The sequence below is a fragment of the Microchirus variegatus genome, assembly GCF_963457635.1.
Source record: "Microchirus variegatus genome assembly, chromosome: 10".
NCBI classification, from domain to species: Eukaryota; Metazoa; Chordata; class Actinopteri; order Pleuronectiformes; family Soleidae; genus Microchirus; species Microchirus variegatus.
Window position 1 is genome coordinate 28467250 of NC_139811.1, and position 15154 is coordinate 28482403.

Below are 15154 nucleotides of genomic sequence, written 5' to 3' on the forward strand. Positions count from 1 at the left end.
TTGGAACATTCTTAAAAAGAAAGAATGCACCGGTGAGCTCAGCAACACCAAAGGACCTGGAAGACCACAGAAAACCACTGTGGTGGACGACAGAAGAATTATTTCCCAGGTGAAGAAAACGCCCTTCACAACAGTTGGCCAGATCAAAAACACTCTCCAGGAGGTCGGTGTGTGTGTTTCAAAGTCAACAATCAAAAGAAGACTTCACCAGAGTGAATACAGAGGGTTCACCACAAGATGTAAACCATTAGTGAGCCTCAAAAACAGGAAGACAAGATTAGAATTTGCCAAACAACACCTAAAAAAGCTGTTATAATTCTGGAAGAATATCCTCTGTACAGATGAGACCAAGATCAACTTGTACCACAGTGATGGGAAGAGAAGAGTGTGGAGAAGGAAAGGAACTGCTCATGATCCACAACATACCACCTCATCAGTGAAGCATGGTGGTGGTAGTGTCATGGTGTGGACATGTATGTCTGCTATAGGAACTGGTTCCCTTGTGTTTATTGATGATGTAACTGCTGACAAAAGACTTTGTCAGTGTTTCCAACAATATTATCTGCTCATATTCAGCCAAATGCTTCAGAACTCATTGGACGGCGCTTCACAGTGCAGATGGACAATGACCCAAAGCTAACTGCAAAAGCAACCATAGAGTTAAGTTAAGGCAAATATGGAATGTTATCAGTCAATCACCTGACCTGAATCTGATTAAGCATGCATTTCACTTGTTGAAGACCAAACTGAAGGGAAAATGCCCCAAGAACAAGCAGGAACTGAAGACCGTGTCAGTAGAGGCCTCACAGAGCATCACCAGGGATGAAACCCAGTGTCTATGTCTTCCAGACTTCAGGCTGGAATTGACTGCAAAGGATTTGTAACCAAGTATTAAACAATGAAAGTTTGATTTATGATTCTTTAGTTTGTCCAATTACTTTTGGTCCCCTAAAAAGTGGGAGGCACATATAGAAAGTGTTGTAATTCCTACACCGTTCACTTGATTTGGATGTAAATGCCCTCAAAAACAAACCCCAACAAAAATTTGTCCATGCAAACTGAAGCAGAAAAGTGCCTTTGCAATACAATACAAAGCTGAATAGAAGTAACACCTTATGTTATTCGTTATTGAAAATGTAACAAAACAGTAATCCACTAGCATCCCCTTGAAGCACATACCTTTGGATGAATTACAGCATTTTTGACGCCGCCTCTTGGTACACCAGATTGAACTCATAGTAGCACATGAAAAACGCTGCCATCTAGCCCAAAACAATATACACACATTGCACTGCATGAAAAGTGGGATTTGGTGCAGTTATCGTCCCTGTGAATTGCTGTGAAACTCCCAGTCAACTGGAAGTTTCAGTCAGTTGCCGATAACTGCCAGGAATTGCTGTACACTTGCAGTCTAGGTGAGAAAGTCACCCCCCCCCCCAGCTCCCAGGAGCGGGTAAGGTTTTGACATGTAAATGACCATGCTGTGAGCTGTTCAAATGCAAATCAGGAGTGTGTGTCTCCAAGGAAAAGATAGATAAGTCTCAAGAGCCATTGAGTTTTGCTCAATAGATGTAAGTTTTTATTCTTAGTTTGTTTCCCTGTAGAAGGAATTTCAGTTAACATTTTGAAGAGGAATTATTTCTTGGAACATTTGGGAGTATTTAATTACATTATGTGGTTAAAAACTGGATTATACCACCACACCTTTAAACTTAGTAATGCCATGTATCAACATTGTGTGTAGATTTCCAGCTGTTCATGGTAACTGATAGAATGATTAACAATTATTGCTAACGACCATTTGGACCCTGTTCATTGTTTACTATGAATGATGAGAAAACATAAGAAAATAACTTTAAAAAAAAATCTATATCTATCTATCAACCTATGGTGCCTGACAGTGCAGTCCACTGCACAGTGGATGTGTTTACAGCACATCTTCCAGCAATATGTTCTACAGAGAGAAACTATTCTGGGTGTGATGTGTCTGTTCCCTGCAAACTCCAAACTTCTACTGGCTGTCATTAAAATGTCTGTGTGGATGGAGATGAAGCCAAGAAACTTTAGCAAGGACATGTTTGAATGCAGTGGATTTGGACATGACATTAACAACTAAAAACTGCTTTATAACAGCTGTTCTTGGTTCAGATAGAGGGTCAAATGTACCTAGGGGGCAGTAGTGCACCTATAGATGGATACCAGCCGCTGTAAAATAAAAAGAAGAAGAAGAAGCGCGTGGGTCTTTGGAACTGCTGATCAATTGAGAACATGGCTCATAAAAAATCTGTTTTTGCTCTGTATTAGGTTGTAATAACCAACACCAGACACTCCACATTCTTCCTGTCGATGAGGACAGAAAAACAGAGTGAATGTCTTTTATTTTTGATGGGAATGCCGCTGCTACATTCCCAAAAAACTCCAGGTGTGCCAACCACTTCACAGAGAAGTGTTATTCAAACTTTGGGCAATACCATGCTTGACTTAGCACAAGACTTCATCTAAACGAAGGAGCAGTGTCAACAATAACTGTTGGAGTACCAGCTCAAGTTGTAAGTAGTTCCAACAATGAAACTGTCTTTGTGTACATGTTCTGTCGTGTAGAATTAGCGATAGATGGCTTAGTGCTAAGCTACACGTGTTTGCCCGTGTTTCATTTGCGTGTGTGTGTTTCTCAAGCCGGTAAACATAACGTTCTTCAGGCTAAGAGCTGATTGCAGGCTGTGCAGGAAATGTGTGTTTATTATCCTGCATATGTTGAAACACTTGAGATATGCAGCTAAAGCTTAAGACTCGTATTATCTCAGAGTAGAGAACAACTTATTGTAAATATGACGAAGATTCAAGAAAGTTAATGTCAGTCTTTTTTGTATGATCTGTAATAATATTTGAATCTTCACTATTTTCCATTTGAGTCATTTTAACCACACAGACGCGAAAAGTGTGTCACTCAGCTGTCAGTTGGGACCTTGAAAGAACACAATAACTCGCAGGGAGTTATTCGTTCAGTCTCTGATCAAAAACAAAAGAAAGCAAAAAAGGGAAAAACCAAAAATGGGGTAGGAGTTATCAAAGAAAGAACCTTCACAGCTTGGCCAGCAAGAATGGGGTTCTTTGTAGTAGTGATGATCCTCTCCAACAGAACAGACGTCCACTCACGCTAAAAGTCAATCCGAAGAGAGTGTAAAGCTAGTTTGAAATCCGTTTTGTTACCTGCCACTTCGGAGGCAGGGCCTCCCGTGATGTCCACCAATGAGCTTCCAGTCTGTCCTTGGGTGATGTCATTTGCCGCATTGGTTTATGGGGGATGAGTGCGTCACAGCTGGACCCCCTGTGGGGGAAAATGGCTTCTTTCTTTGTTCTCCACCATGTGGCTCCTGAGGGTTTTCAGACCGCCATTTTAAGTCCAAGCTTCCAGGCTTCCCTAAGGGCAGTGAGGCCTCACAGCCCTGCTGAGCCCAACAGGAGCCAGGAGCTGTCAGAACTGTTCTGTTCAAGAGAGGCTGAAGAGGGAACCAGAGTACCGAGCAACCCACCACAGAAGGCTGCATAATGGGGCACTCTCTGCAAGACCTGTTCCAACTTATGACCATGAAGCAGCCAAGAGAGATTTTTCATAAAGCATGTTTGTTATTTTCTTTTGTAAATAAAGCTTCACTTTGTTTATGTACTTTACTGTCTCTTATTCTCTATTGTGACATGGAGTTATCACTAAATAATAATAGCAATAAGGATAATTAGTAGTAGTATCATCAATAATAATATTATTATTAATATTATTATAATCATTATTAAAAACGGGAGGGGCAAATGGCCATGTGTTCCAAAGGTGACCAATGAGTGAGGGGTTTGCTGTCCAATCACAGTGAACTGTCTGTGCTTTCATCCAAAGGTTGTTTGTCAGTCAGCGCTGGTCAGACGATCGCGACATTGAAATGCTAATTAGAGCCATTCGCACCTAGCGGGGGTTTGCGAGCAGGCGGCCCCCAGCTGCGCGCGGGTGAATGAAATTACTACTTGAATCACATTTTAATTCTCTAGGCTAATAATGTCTTACTTACACTTTATTGAGTGGATGGATGTCAGTTGCACTCCCCTGCGTCCGCCATCAAGTCCTCTTTTCAAATTCAAACTGCCTTCAGACATGGTGACACTGATGACGGTGTGGACTGCGGAGCTGTGACCGTTTGATGATGATGTCGAATGTGAAAGGGAAATTGCTCAGGTATAAATGTGGAGTGCACACTTTGCCCGGGGTCTTTCTCCAGAAAGGATCACTCCTGTGAAGATTGACCTTTTCCTTGCAACAAAAATAAAACCTTGTCGGCCAGCAGAAGTTCTCTATTTCATTTTTCACCAGCAGCAGAGAAATGCCTCAAATGACTGCTGTCTGCTGCTACGAACCATAAACTGCTAACATGTATGAAAATGTGATCTCCATGGGACGGGTAAAACTATGTGCACTTATGAGTTAGTGCAGTACCGGTTATACGAGCACAATCCTCCGTGTATTTTTAAAACAGTGAGCTTCACTTTGGGCGCTGGGAGCAGAGAGGCGAACAACTTATCGGGAGACGTGACTCCTTCTCTCTTTGCTCAGTTTAGGTATGACGCAAGTACGTTTGGGCTAGCCCCAAGATCCTCATTGAAAATGCATTGGAGAGTCATTTTTCCGAAAAAAAAAGTTTTAACATGAGAGTCAATGGGAGAATGCTGGGGCGATTCTCCACATCAATCAAATTGCCCCAAGAAAGGTGGGACCCTTTAAAACATGGGTGTCAAACTCTGGCCCGTGGGCCAAATTTGGCCCGCCGTGTAATTTCATTTGGCCCTTGAGGCAATATCAAATTAACATTAGAGCTGGCCCACCGGTATTATACAGGGGCACCGCCGCTGCCTCAGCTCCGCACCCAAGCTGCTCAATTGCTCTCCATGTTCGGCAGCACTTATCTATGTGAGCAACTTTTCTCCTCAATGAAGATGACGAAAACATCTCACAGGATACGTCTGACTGATGAACACCTTCGTTCGATAATGAAGGTTGCCTCAGCTCAAAGCCTGAACCCCGACATTAATGAACTAGCATCCAAGAAAAGATGCCAGGTATCTGTCTTGGGCACATCAGATTAGATCAGTGTGTCGCAAACTGAGCAGTAAAAAGGCCCGAATGGTTGATTTATTCATTGTTATTTTATTTTCAAATTTATTAGCTTGTGGAAAAAGTTAATGTTGATATTTACCTCAGAAGGCTGCAAATAGAAAAGAGGCATTCAATTTTTTATTTAATATGCCATTGATGTTTTTTGAAAGTTGATTTTGCACTATTAAGTTATATAAGCGTTGCTTGTTCCATATTCAGTGTTAAAGCAAATCAGTGTAGCAAACTGAGCAATAATTAACGTTTTATTCATGCACTTTCTCTTGCTACTTCAAGGCTTGAATGTTTGATTCATTCATTATTGTTATTTTATTTTCATATTTATTATTAGCCTGTGGAAAAAGTTTATTTTGATATTTACCTCAGAAGGCTGCAAATAGAAAAGAGGCATTCAATTTTTATCCATCCATTATCTACCGCTTATCCTGTATTTAGGGTGCATTCAATTTTTATTTAAATTTTATTTGATATGCCATTGATATTTTTTAATTATTATTATTATTATTTGAAACTCGATTTTGCATGTCACTATAAAGTTATATAAGCCTTGCTTGTTCAATTTTCAATGCAAAACTTGTTTGGGTCCCTATTAAAAGGTTAATTTGTTCAACCTTGGCCCGCGGCTTTGTTCAGTTTTAGATTTTGGCCCACTCTGTATTTGAGTTTGACACCCCTGCTTTAAAACATGACTTGAATCTGACGATTCCGATTGGACAATGACAGAAAATGTCTTGAACACTGATAATAGCTACTTTTGCTGGCAGTGACGGCTGAAAGGAATATGAGTGCCAAATTATGATCATTATCATGATCTTTGGAATTGGTTTTGAATCTTATTTAGACAAAGTCAGTTATTTTGTTGTGAAATTAAATTTTTTTGTATGAAAAACTTGCTTGCCAAGATTATTTTCCTTTTTAGGCAAAAAAAGAAGAACAATTTCGCAGACATGAGGCTTATTTTACTGTCTTGAATTAATTAATTAATTAATTAATTAATTAATTAATTAATTAATTAATTAATTAATTTCTGCAGTGCACAGCCTGTTGTATTATTTATTCATGTATTTATTAGTGGGTAGGAAACTGTGAACATGATGTGGCTCACGGTCTCTAAACTGCAGTATGTAATCCAATAATGAAAATATTCCACTAAAATCTTTTCCTCTCTCCTACTCTGTCCATCAGGTTACAACCACCCTGCTCTGCTCAAACTGATGACCAATCCCAACAATCTGGTAGGTTCTCTCCACAGACAAGATGTAGCTTTATTGTGAATAAAGCTACATAAAGCTGGTTAAAGTTATACTTACCATTCTTGCATATCTCTCAACACTTATATAACTAAAAAAATTTGAACATGAACAATTTCGCCTCCCTCAAAATTTAAGATTTCAAAATAAAGGTGTAAAAATGCAATAAAGATATAAGAATAAGTAAGTATAGCTTTAAGTGTGAAGTATCATCAATGTTTTTGTTTGTTTTGTGTTTCACTTTCAGAGTACACTAGTGAACCGTCCTGCTCTGGGAATCCTCCCACCTGAGAACTTTGCAGACAAAATCACAGAAAGTCTTATCTCAGTATGTTTCTCTCTCAAACACACGCACGCACACACACACACACACACACACACACACACACACACACACACACACACACACACACACACACACACGCACACACACACACACACACACACACACACACACACACACACACACACACACACACACACACACACACACACACATTGCTGCATTGGTGGGTGTTCATTTGAACACCCTAAACAAAGCCTAAGCCTACCCCGAACCATAACCAATGAATGCCTCGCTAAATAACCCAATTTCTGGAAAATTATTTATTTGTTAATTCACTTGACCTTGGTTTTCCATTTTCACTGACAAACTTAATTGTTTTTATTGGAAATTGATGCCTGAAACACTCAAAATGTTGGGACAGAGGAAAGTCACTTGCTCTATTCCTCTCTGCTCTAAATGTCTTGTAGTGATAGCTGTCAAATACAAGAAGTTCCTTGTGGGTGTGCTCACACTAAAAGTGACCAATCATCAGAGGGCTGGTGCCCTCCTTGGTTTCCACCCCCAAACTGTCAAAAGTCTGGTCAACTTGCATGAGCAGATTTCAACTTAGAGAGCAGACAGTTGCCTGAAGCAGAAGCAGTACAACGTGCAGACACAGCTTAGTTGTTTCTCACTCGCAGCTGTCTGAACTGTTTGTGGCCATTAAATATGCTCGCGAGGCCGTATCTTGTGAGGCATACATTAATTACTGCAATGTTTTGTGCAATGTTTGATGGTCAGGGAGCCAGGGGAGTGATGTTGAACGAATTGTTCCAGTTATGATTCTCATGGTTGTGTTGAGCTGGGTGTCCACATGATGTGAGTGTATGCTTCTTCTTTATGTTCCTTGAAGGATAGGGTCCTGTCAAGGGTCACTCCAAGGTAAGTTTAAGCCTGCTCAGATTGATGTTTAATTCTCTGTCAGCTTCCACATTGTGAAGTACTGATCCAGTTTAGTTAGGTCTTCAGTGAGCACCCGTTCCAGTTGATTAAAATCTGGTGCTTGGAATGCCAGACAGATGTCATCTGCGTAGATGAATTTACGGGATTCGGTGATGAGTTCGTGTAAAGGTTAAACAATGTCGGAGGTAGAACTAAGCCTTGTGGGAACCCATTTGTCTGCGTTCTGCATGCACTCGTGTTCTGTCCGAGGTGAACTCTGTTCCTCTGCATGAATGCCTTAGTAGATTTTGAGCAGTGTTTAGGGTCGTTGTCTTGTTGAAAGATCCAGCCCCAGCACAATTTCAACTTTGCCACTGATTCCTGGACATTGTTCTCCAGAATCTGCTGATATTGAGGAATCCATGCAACCCCATTTTTAACAAGATTCCCAGTCCCTGCACTGGCCACACAGCCCCACAGCATGATGGAACCGCCACCAAATTATACTGCTGCAAATTTTACCATCTGCAGCAAGATGATGTTGTAGGTCTTTGGAGCTGGTCTGTGGGTTGACTGTGACTGTTCTCACCATCCTTCACCTCTGCTTATCTGAGATTTTTCTTGGTCTGCCACTTCGGGTCTAAACTAGAACTGTGGTCTTCCAATTCTTCACAATGTTCCTCACAGTTGAAACTGATAGCTTAAATCTCTGAGATAGCTTTCTGTATCCTTCTCCTAGACCATGATGTTGAACAATCATTGTTTTCAGGTCATATGAGGGTTGTTTTTACTTGTTTTGTTTTGACTGCTCTTCTGGTGTGTTTGTCTTGAGTTGCATTTTTCAATAAACAGAAGTTGGGATGCAACTTGGTTGGGTGTGACAGATGATCGGCTTTGGGTAGGAGGTTTCTGTGCAGCTCCTAGAGGACAGATGAGGCTCCAATATTTCCTGCTGGAGTGGGTGAAACTCAAGTCAGCTACTGTCTCCTCCCACTTTTACGCCGGGCTGTAGTTAGTGATTCAATGAGGCGGTCTGCCGTCTCAGGGTGTTTGTAAAACAGTAAATTTATAAATTCATGGATAACAGTACTTTACAGGCTAAGCGTGGTGTGTGTGGTGTAGGATTATGAGACGTTAGTGTACGGAGTGTTGCGTGTGACGTCAGAGTGAAGCAGGAAGTAACGTGTCCTGTGTGTTTACATTAGAGTGCCGCAGCAAATATCTCTGTCACCCTGCATGTGTTTGAGTTATTTCCACTTTTGTGAGAGAGTCGCACAATAACAAGAGAGGCTGTGCATCACTGTGCAGTGCTGTGAAAAAAGTGTCGTTCTTCAACGCAGACGAAGTGCCGTGGTTTGAATGCGTTTTTGCCGTAACCAGATTCCAAACTAAAGGAACTAGCAGTCTTTGGAGGTCTACTTACTACTTACTACTCGGAGGGCTTAATTATGGTAACAATAATTATATTTTAGCAATAAAAATATAATTTTAGTCAAATATGTTCTACATACTGTTGTATTAACCATTACAGGGACCTTTTTATTATAATTACCAATGCTGTTTAGAGCAGCTGTGGCTTCGGTCGTGGTCTATTAAATTTGTGAAGCACTGTATATGTGCAAAATAGAATTAGGTTTGTCAGTGAAAAAAATGTGTCCTAACTTTTCTGGAAACAGCGTTTGTAGCTTATTTAAGAAATGCATACACACCATTTTTGCTGGATACCTGTTCAGTGAGTAATCCTGTCCTTCCTCTTGTATTCCCTCCTCTCAGGTGGCTCCCAGTGGAATGACCCGTGTTCAGACTATGGCCTGTGGCTCTTGCTCAAATGAGAATGCCTACAAAGCAATGTTTATCTGGTACAGGGTGAGTGAGAAGCACTAGTTTTCCCATCACAATTATGGGTCCACGGTAATGGTACGGTTTCTATATCTTAATATAAAACTACTCAGACGAGCAAAGGCAATATTGCATGGTAAAAATAATTAAAAGCACAGATATAATCAAACCACAAACTTTATATAAACAATAGTGCAGATAAAATTAAACAGCAAACATAAAACAACACAAATTAAAAATAAATATAAAGTTTTGTGCTATCCAATAAAACATTTTAACCCACTCACAGAAACTACACTATAAATACAATCAAATGTGAACATGACACCGTGCTGCTCCAAGAGAAAGAGACGGATGATGGCGACGTAAATGAGAGGCTTGCTTGGAGTCACGCTGTAGGTGAATGTGGAGCCAACTTCAGCGTCGTGATGCGAGGAGGACGTTTACCCGGAGCAAATGTCTGTCCAATATGTCTGTCATATATGCGGTGCATAACTGATACTTGCAACATAATGCTTGCACACTGTGGTTTGTTTGTTGACAGTCCTTTTCCCATTCTCATCGTAGTTTACGCTGAATTCAAAATAATCCCACACTTAAACGGACTTAAGCGAAGACGGTGCCTCTTCAAACTTCAAAAGTCTCGTTCACTCACCATTGTTTGTGCACTGCTCAGACAGCGATCATCATATGCATGTGGAGCGCTGATTGGCTCCTGGAAAACAGAGATATTCTGATTGGCTCTGAAAGCGGCTTCAGCAGACCATGGCACTGAGTGCAGCACTGCTTTCATGTCTCTGCTCCTGAGTGCATCTAATCGCATGGCTATACAAAGTTTTGATAAAGTTTTGTGATGGGCCGAAACATACCGAAAAATACCTTTGTTTGCCATTGTGTATTGAACCGAACAGGGCGTACCGAACGGGTTGGTACTTTACTTAACATCCTCTGTCCTTAGACCTTAGACCAGTTTAAGGAAAAACTACCAGGGAAAAAACCCTTATAACGTGGAAAAAAGGTAGAAACCTTAGCGAGAACCACAGGTGAGGGATTCACTCCCTGGATGGACAGACGTGCAGTAGATGTTACCCAAAACACACAATACACAATTACAAAGAATAAAAAGTAACCACTCGTAGACTCGCAGTCATGAAAGGGCCCTCGTAGGGCCCTATGAAATCCATTTTATTTTTTTCCAAATTCCGTTTTATTTTTTTCCAAATTCCGTTTTTTCCGTTTTAATTTTTAAGAATTCTGTTTTTTCCATTTTATTTTTTTTTTATTCAGTTTTTTTTTACCTTTTATACTTACTTTACCACCATAGAATGTGTGCTTTTTGTGTCAGTGAATAAAATGTCCACTGAAATGCAACTTTCTTCTTGAATCCACTGACTTCTCAATTGTTCAATTGTTTTGACTTAAGTTAAATCCTAATTAAGTAAATGCCAGTGAATCTTAAAACAAGCCATGCAATGCTGGTCACATTTAAAAGTAAAATAAGTAACATAAATAAAAAAGTGGTAGTGCCCCCTCCTCTGGTGCAGACAGATTTCTGCGCACCGCCCCTGCGCTGTACTGTTCTCCCTCTCCTGCGCCGTCCGCTTCTCCGTTTCCGACTGGATCGTTTCTCTACACGCAATATTACACCTACAACTCTGCAATTAAGGGAATAACAGATGCATCAGATGAGCCGATGTCTTTAGTTAACTGTTCAAAGAGAGAGAATGTTCTCCGGTGTGAAGTGAAAGTCGCGGGGAGTTCATAAGTCTCACTTTTGCGCAGAGACTTTCCAGCATTTAACAGGCGATGTTCCACAGTTTACTCGCCGTGTTTCAGCCGCCGAATTATCGGTGCATTCCTAAATATAACATATTTATTGACAATAACAATATAACCGTAATAATGGCGTATTTGATGGTGTGACTTGAGTTTCAATCGCCACCTGGACAAGGGGACGCTCGCCGATTACATGCGGGCGCAGCGCACTTGGTCCGCGGTTTAGAAAAAAAAGTGTATATAAAGTAAATAAACAAGCAACACGCACTGGGGGAAACCCTGGCCGGGTGAGTGTTTGTGAGGAGATGCACGGGTGGTGCCACGAATGAGCGTTCCTCGGAATAATTTCTACAGACAAACGTTCCTTCTCCTCACGATGACAGCATTTCAGTCACATTATGTCAATTTCCGCGATATTCCGCGTTTAACATTAGATTCCGTTTTTATTGGCCAATTCCGCGATTCCGTCCGCGATTCCGTTAACACGGAAATCATAGGGCCCTACCCTCGCCCCCGCGCAACTCGGGGAGCGCAGCAGTTCCCAGACCTCGCCGTCTCCCTCACTCAACGGTTGTCTCTCTTTATTTTAAATTCAGGGACACACTTTGTGCTAAATTCCATGAATTCATTTACATGTCAAGTTTTGTGTAAATATGACTTTTCAGTCCATCACATGGTCACAGAGAGACAAAAAAGAAATTGCATTCAATGCCAAGCTCGCTTTAGAGTGTCCAATATTTTTCAATATGAGATAAGATTCTCCAACATGCCTGGTCACCACATTGCACGTGATTGGACAGAGTACTAGTAAAGTTGCGCCCACCGGAATTCGAATTACTTTGTTTGAGCCTTCAGTTCTTGTACAGCAGGAAGTTATCCCTTAAGCTCTGGTGCCCGGCTCGGTCAAAATCGCTGCATTACTGAGCCACAATGACACTGTTCTGAATCAAACCAAAAAAAAGATAAGAAACCAACTAATTCAAAATAAACAATTAAATATCAATTGACTCATCATATTTGATGACTGTGAGAAATGTCATGTAGTTCTGTTCATGTGAAAGATTTAAAAAGAATTTAATATAAAGGTCAAATTTGTTGGACCACTGAGGCCACACCTTTTGAGGTAGAGAATATTCTTGAACAACTTTTAATCATTAACTTGTCTAGAACATGTTTACTAAGTTTGGCGGGGCCAGCTCCAATGTGCTAGGAGGAGTTCCTTCAAATGTAAAGACTAGTCATTTGCGTTTTTCCAAAATGGCCGACTTCTGGGTGAGTGGAGCTAATGGAAGTACATTAGAAAGTTGTTTGGAATCATGAGAGCAACTGTACCAAGTTTGGTCAAAATTAGAACAACTGACTGAGACAAAAGAAAAAATGAAAAATTTAACATTTTATGCAAATTTGACCACTTTATCTTGCGTCAAATATTCCCCAAAAAATCCTCAAGAAAATGTTGAATAAGCCTAACACACTCACCAAATTTCGTCCCGATCAGACTACTTCTGTCTGATCCTACGCCGACTTCTGGGGGCGCTGCACGGGTTAGGGCCCTATGCCACTATCACATTTTTTGTGAACCCGACCTCCAAGCCGAGTTTTTATCCACGTTAACCCCCTCAAAATAATAATAATAATAATTAGTGCTGTCAGTTAAGCGCGTAAACGTGAACCTACTTTAATGCCGTAAAAAAATGTTATCGGGAGATTAACGCTTTTTTTTTGGCAGAGCAAACTTTGTAGTTTTTTCACATGCTGTGGCATCAACTAGTAACATTAGAAGAACTACAACACCACACCAGATCTAGCTAGACCGGAAACAAAACAAAAGACATGCCGGCCAAAGAGGAGTTGGCTCGCGTAAGTAAAGCGTAAGCGTTCCATTTTGAGCGGATGGCGAGTGATCTGCGCTTCTCCGCTAGCTCCTTCAGCTCGGATTAGCTCGTTACGGCAACGACACATTAAACCACGGTACTTCGTATGCGTTGAAGAACGACTCTTAATTCACAGAACTGTGGGGTGATACACAGCCTCTGTTATTATTGTGTGGCTCTCACAGTGAGAGGAATAACTCAAAATATGCAGAGTGACGGAGATATTCACCGTTGCTAATGTCTGACGTGGCGCGCGAACGTCTCGTACCTCCAACAGCACACACACATATACAGCTCCTCACACGCACACACACACACAAGTTACACACACCAGGTTTAGCCTGTAACATAGATTAGTTTGTCTGCCAGCGTGGTTCAGTCTGTAGAATAAGATGTGTAATAATAATTCATCTAAAATTTGATTTTGGCTTGAACAAATATTATATTATAAAAATTGTGTCTTGAAATTGCTTTAAGATGTATTGCAATTTTGATAAATTTTGATTAATTGTTCAGCCCTACACTACAGTATATGCCAAAATATGCAAATAACATTTACACAAAGCAAGCCAGTCCACTATTCTATGTTGATAAGAGAATTAAAATGAGGAAAAATAATGGTACAAAAAGAAATCAAGGGACATTTAGAATAGATACAAATGTGCGATTAATTGTGATTAATCGCGAGTTAACTATGACATTAATGCTTATGATTAATTGCGATTAAATATTTAAATCGTTTGACAGCACTAATAATAATCAAAATAGGAACAATAGGTTCCTCGCACTTCGGGCCAAGAGCCGTTGGCCCTGGCACAGTCCTGCTCAGGCCCTAAAAATTCTTTAAATGCCAGGATCCATCTGGACCACTGGGTTTGTCCCAGCCTTGGGGATGACGGAGTCCTTGTTTGCGTCCTGGCCTCACCCCGTTCACTGGTGGCAGCAGAACTGTAAAAGATTAAAAAATCAATTAGATATGTGATACATGTAGTTTTATGGGCTCCATGTCATGGGGGGACATCGGGTAAGTGGTGAAGGTTGCGAAATTCTAAGTGAATTATGGTTAGACTATTCTAATCAGGACATACCTGATCTAGTTTTGACTATAGGCTATGCTAAAGAGGTGGGTTTCCAGTCTCACCTTAAAAGTGGAGACAGTCAGACTGTCTGACTGAAAGTGAGAGTGGCTTCCACAGGAGAGGAGCCTGGTAGCTAAATGTTCTACCACATATTCCACTTTTATTAATTTTAGGAATAACCAGTAGACCCGAGTTCAGGGAGTGGAGCGGTCTATTAGGTTATAAAGTTATTCAATCGCAAATATAAGAAGTAGAAGTACTTTGAAATCTATTCTACTTTTTACTGGGAGCCAGTGTAGAGAATCCAAGACATGAGTTATGTGATCACGTCTTCTGGTTCCAGTCAGTATCCGTGCTGCTGCATTCTGGACCAGTTGAAGGCTTCTCGAGGACTTACTAGGACATCCTGAGAGTAAGGAGTTACAGTGATCCAGCCTAGAGGTTATAAAGGTGTGGATTAGTTTATCCGAGTCTTGTCACGATATTATATTCCTAATTGTCTTAATGTTGCGAAGGTGGTAGAAGGCTGTTGTACATATTTGATAAATTTTCCTTACTCAATAATAGGTTCCTTACTAAAATGCAGGGGAGTGGGGTGTTACCCCCCTATAGCTTGGTTTGAAAATGGTGCTGTTATGTGCTTTGGCCCTAGGACTATGACCTCAGTTTTTTCTGTGTTAAGCATTAGAAAGTTCTGGGTCATCCATGTCCGTATGTCTATAAGACAATCTCGGAGTTTAATTGAGGGGTTTGGGTCTTCAGGCTGTACAGATACATATAGGTGGGTGTCATCTGCATAGCAATGGAAATTTTTGTTGTGTTTCCTGATAATGTTGCAGAGTGGCAGCATGTGCAGGATAAAAAGAATTGGGATGAGCACGGAACCCTGAGGAATACCGTAGTTAACTTTAGTGAGGAGGATTCCTCATTTACACTAACAAATTGAAAGCTGTCCAATAAATAGTTGATATACT

At 40.8% G+C, this 15154-nt stretch overlaps 1 protein-coding gene across 3 annotated transcripts in view; it reads left to right on the forward strand.

Moving 5' to 3' along the window:
- Positions 1 to 15154, forward strand: part of LOC310933313 (4-aminobutyrate aminotransferase, mitochondrial-like) — an 83579-nt gene that overhangs the window by 47573 nt on the left and 20852 nt on the right. For 2 of the 3 annotated variants that reach the window (XM_083896773.1, XM_083896775.1), the window contains 3 exons: positions 6341 to 6390; positions 6653 to 6733; positions 9386 to 9478. In XM_083896773.1, coding sequence (XP_083752899.1) covers positions 6341 to 6390; positions 6653 to 6733; positions 9386 to 9478 — 224 coding nt within the window. The remainder of the gene's footprint in view (positions 1 to 6340; positions 6391 to 6652; positions 6734 to 9385; positions 9479 to 15154) is intronic. The other variant, XM_083896774.1, reaches the window with a different exon arrangement.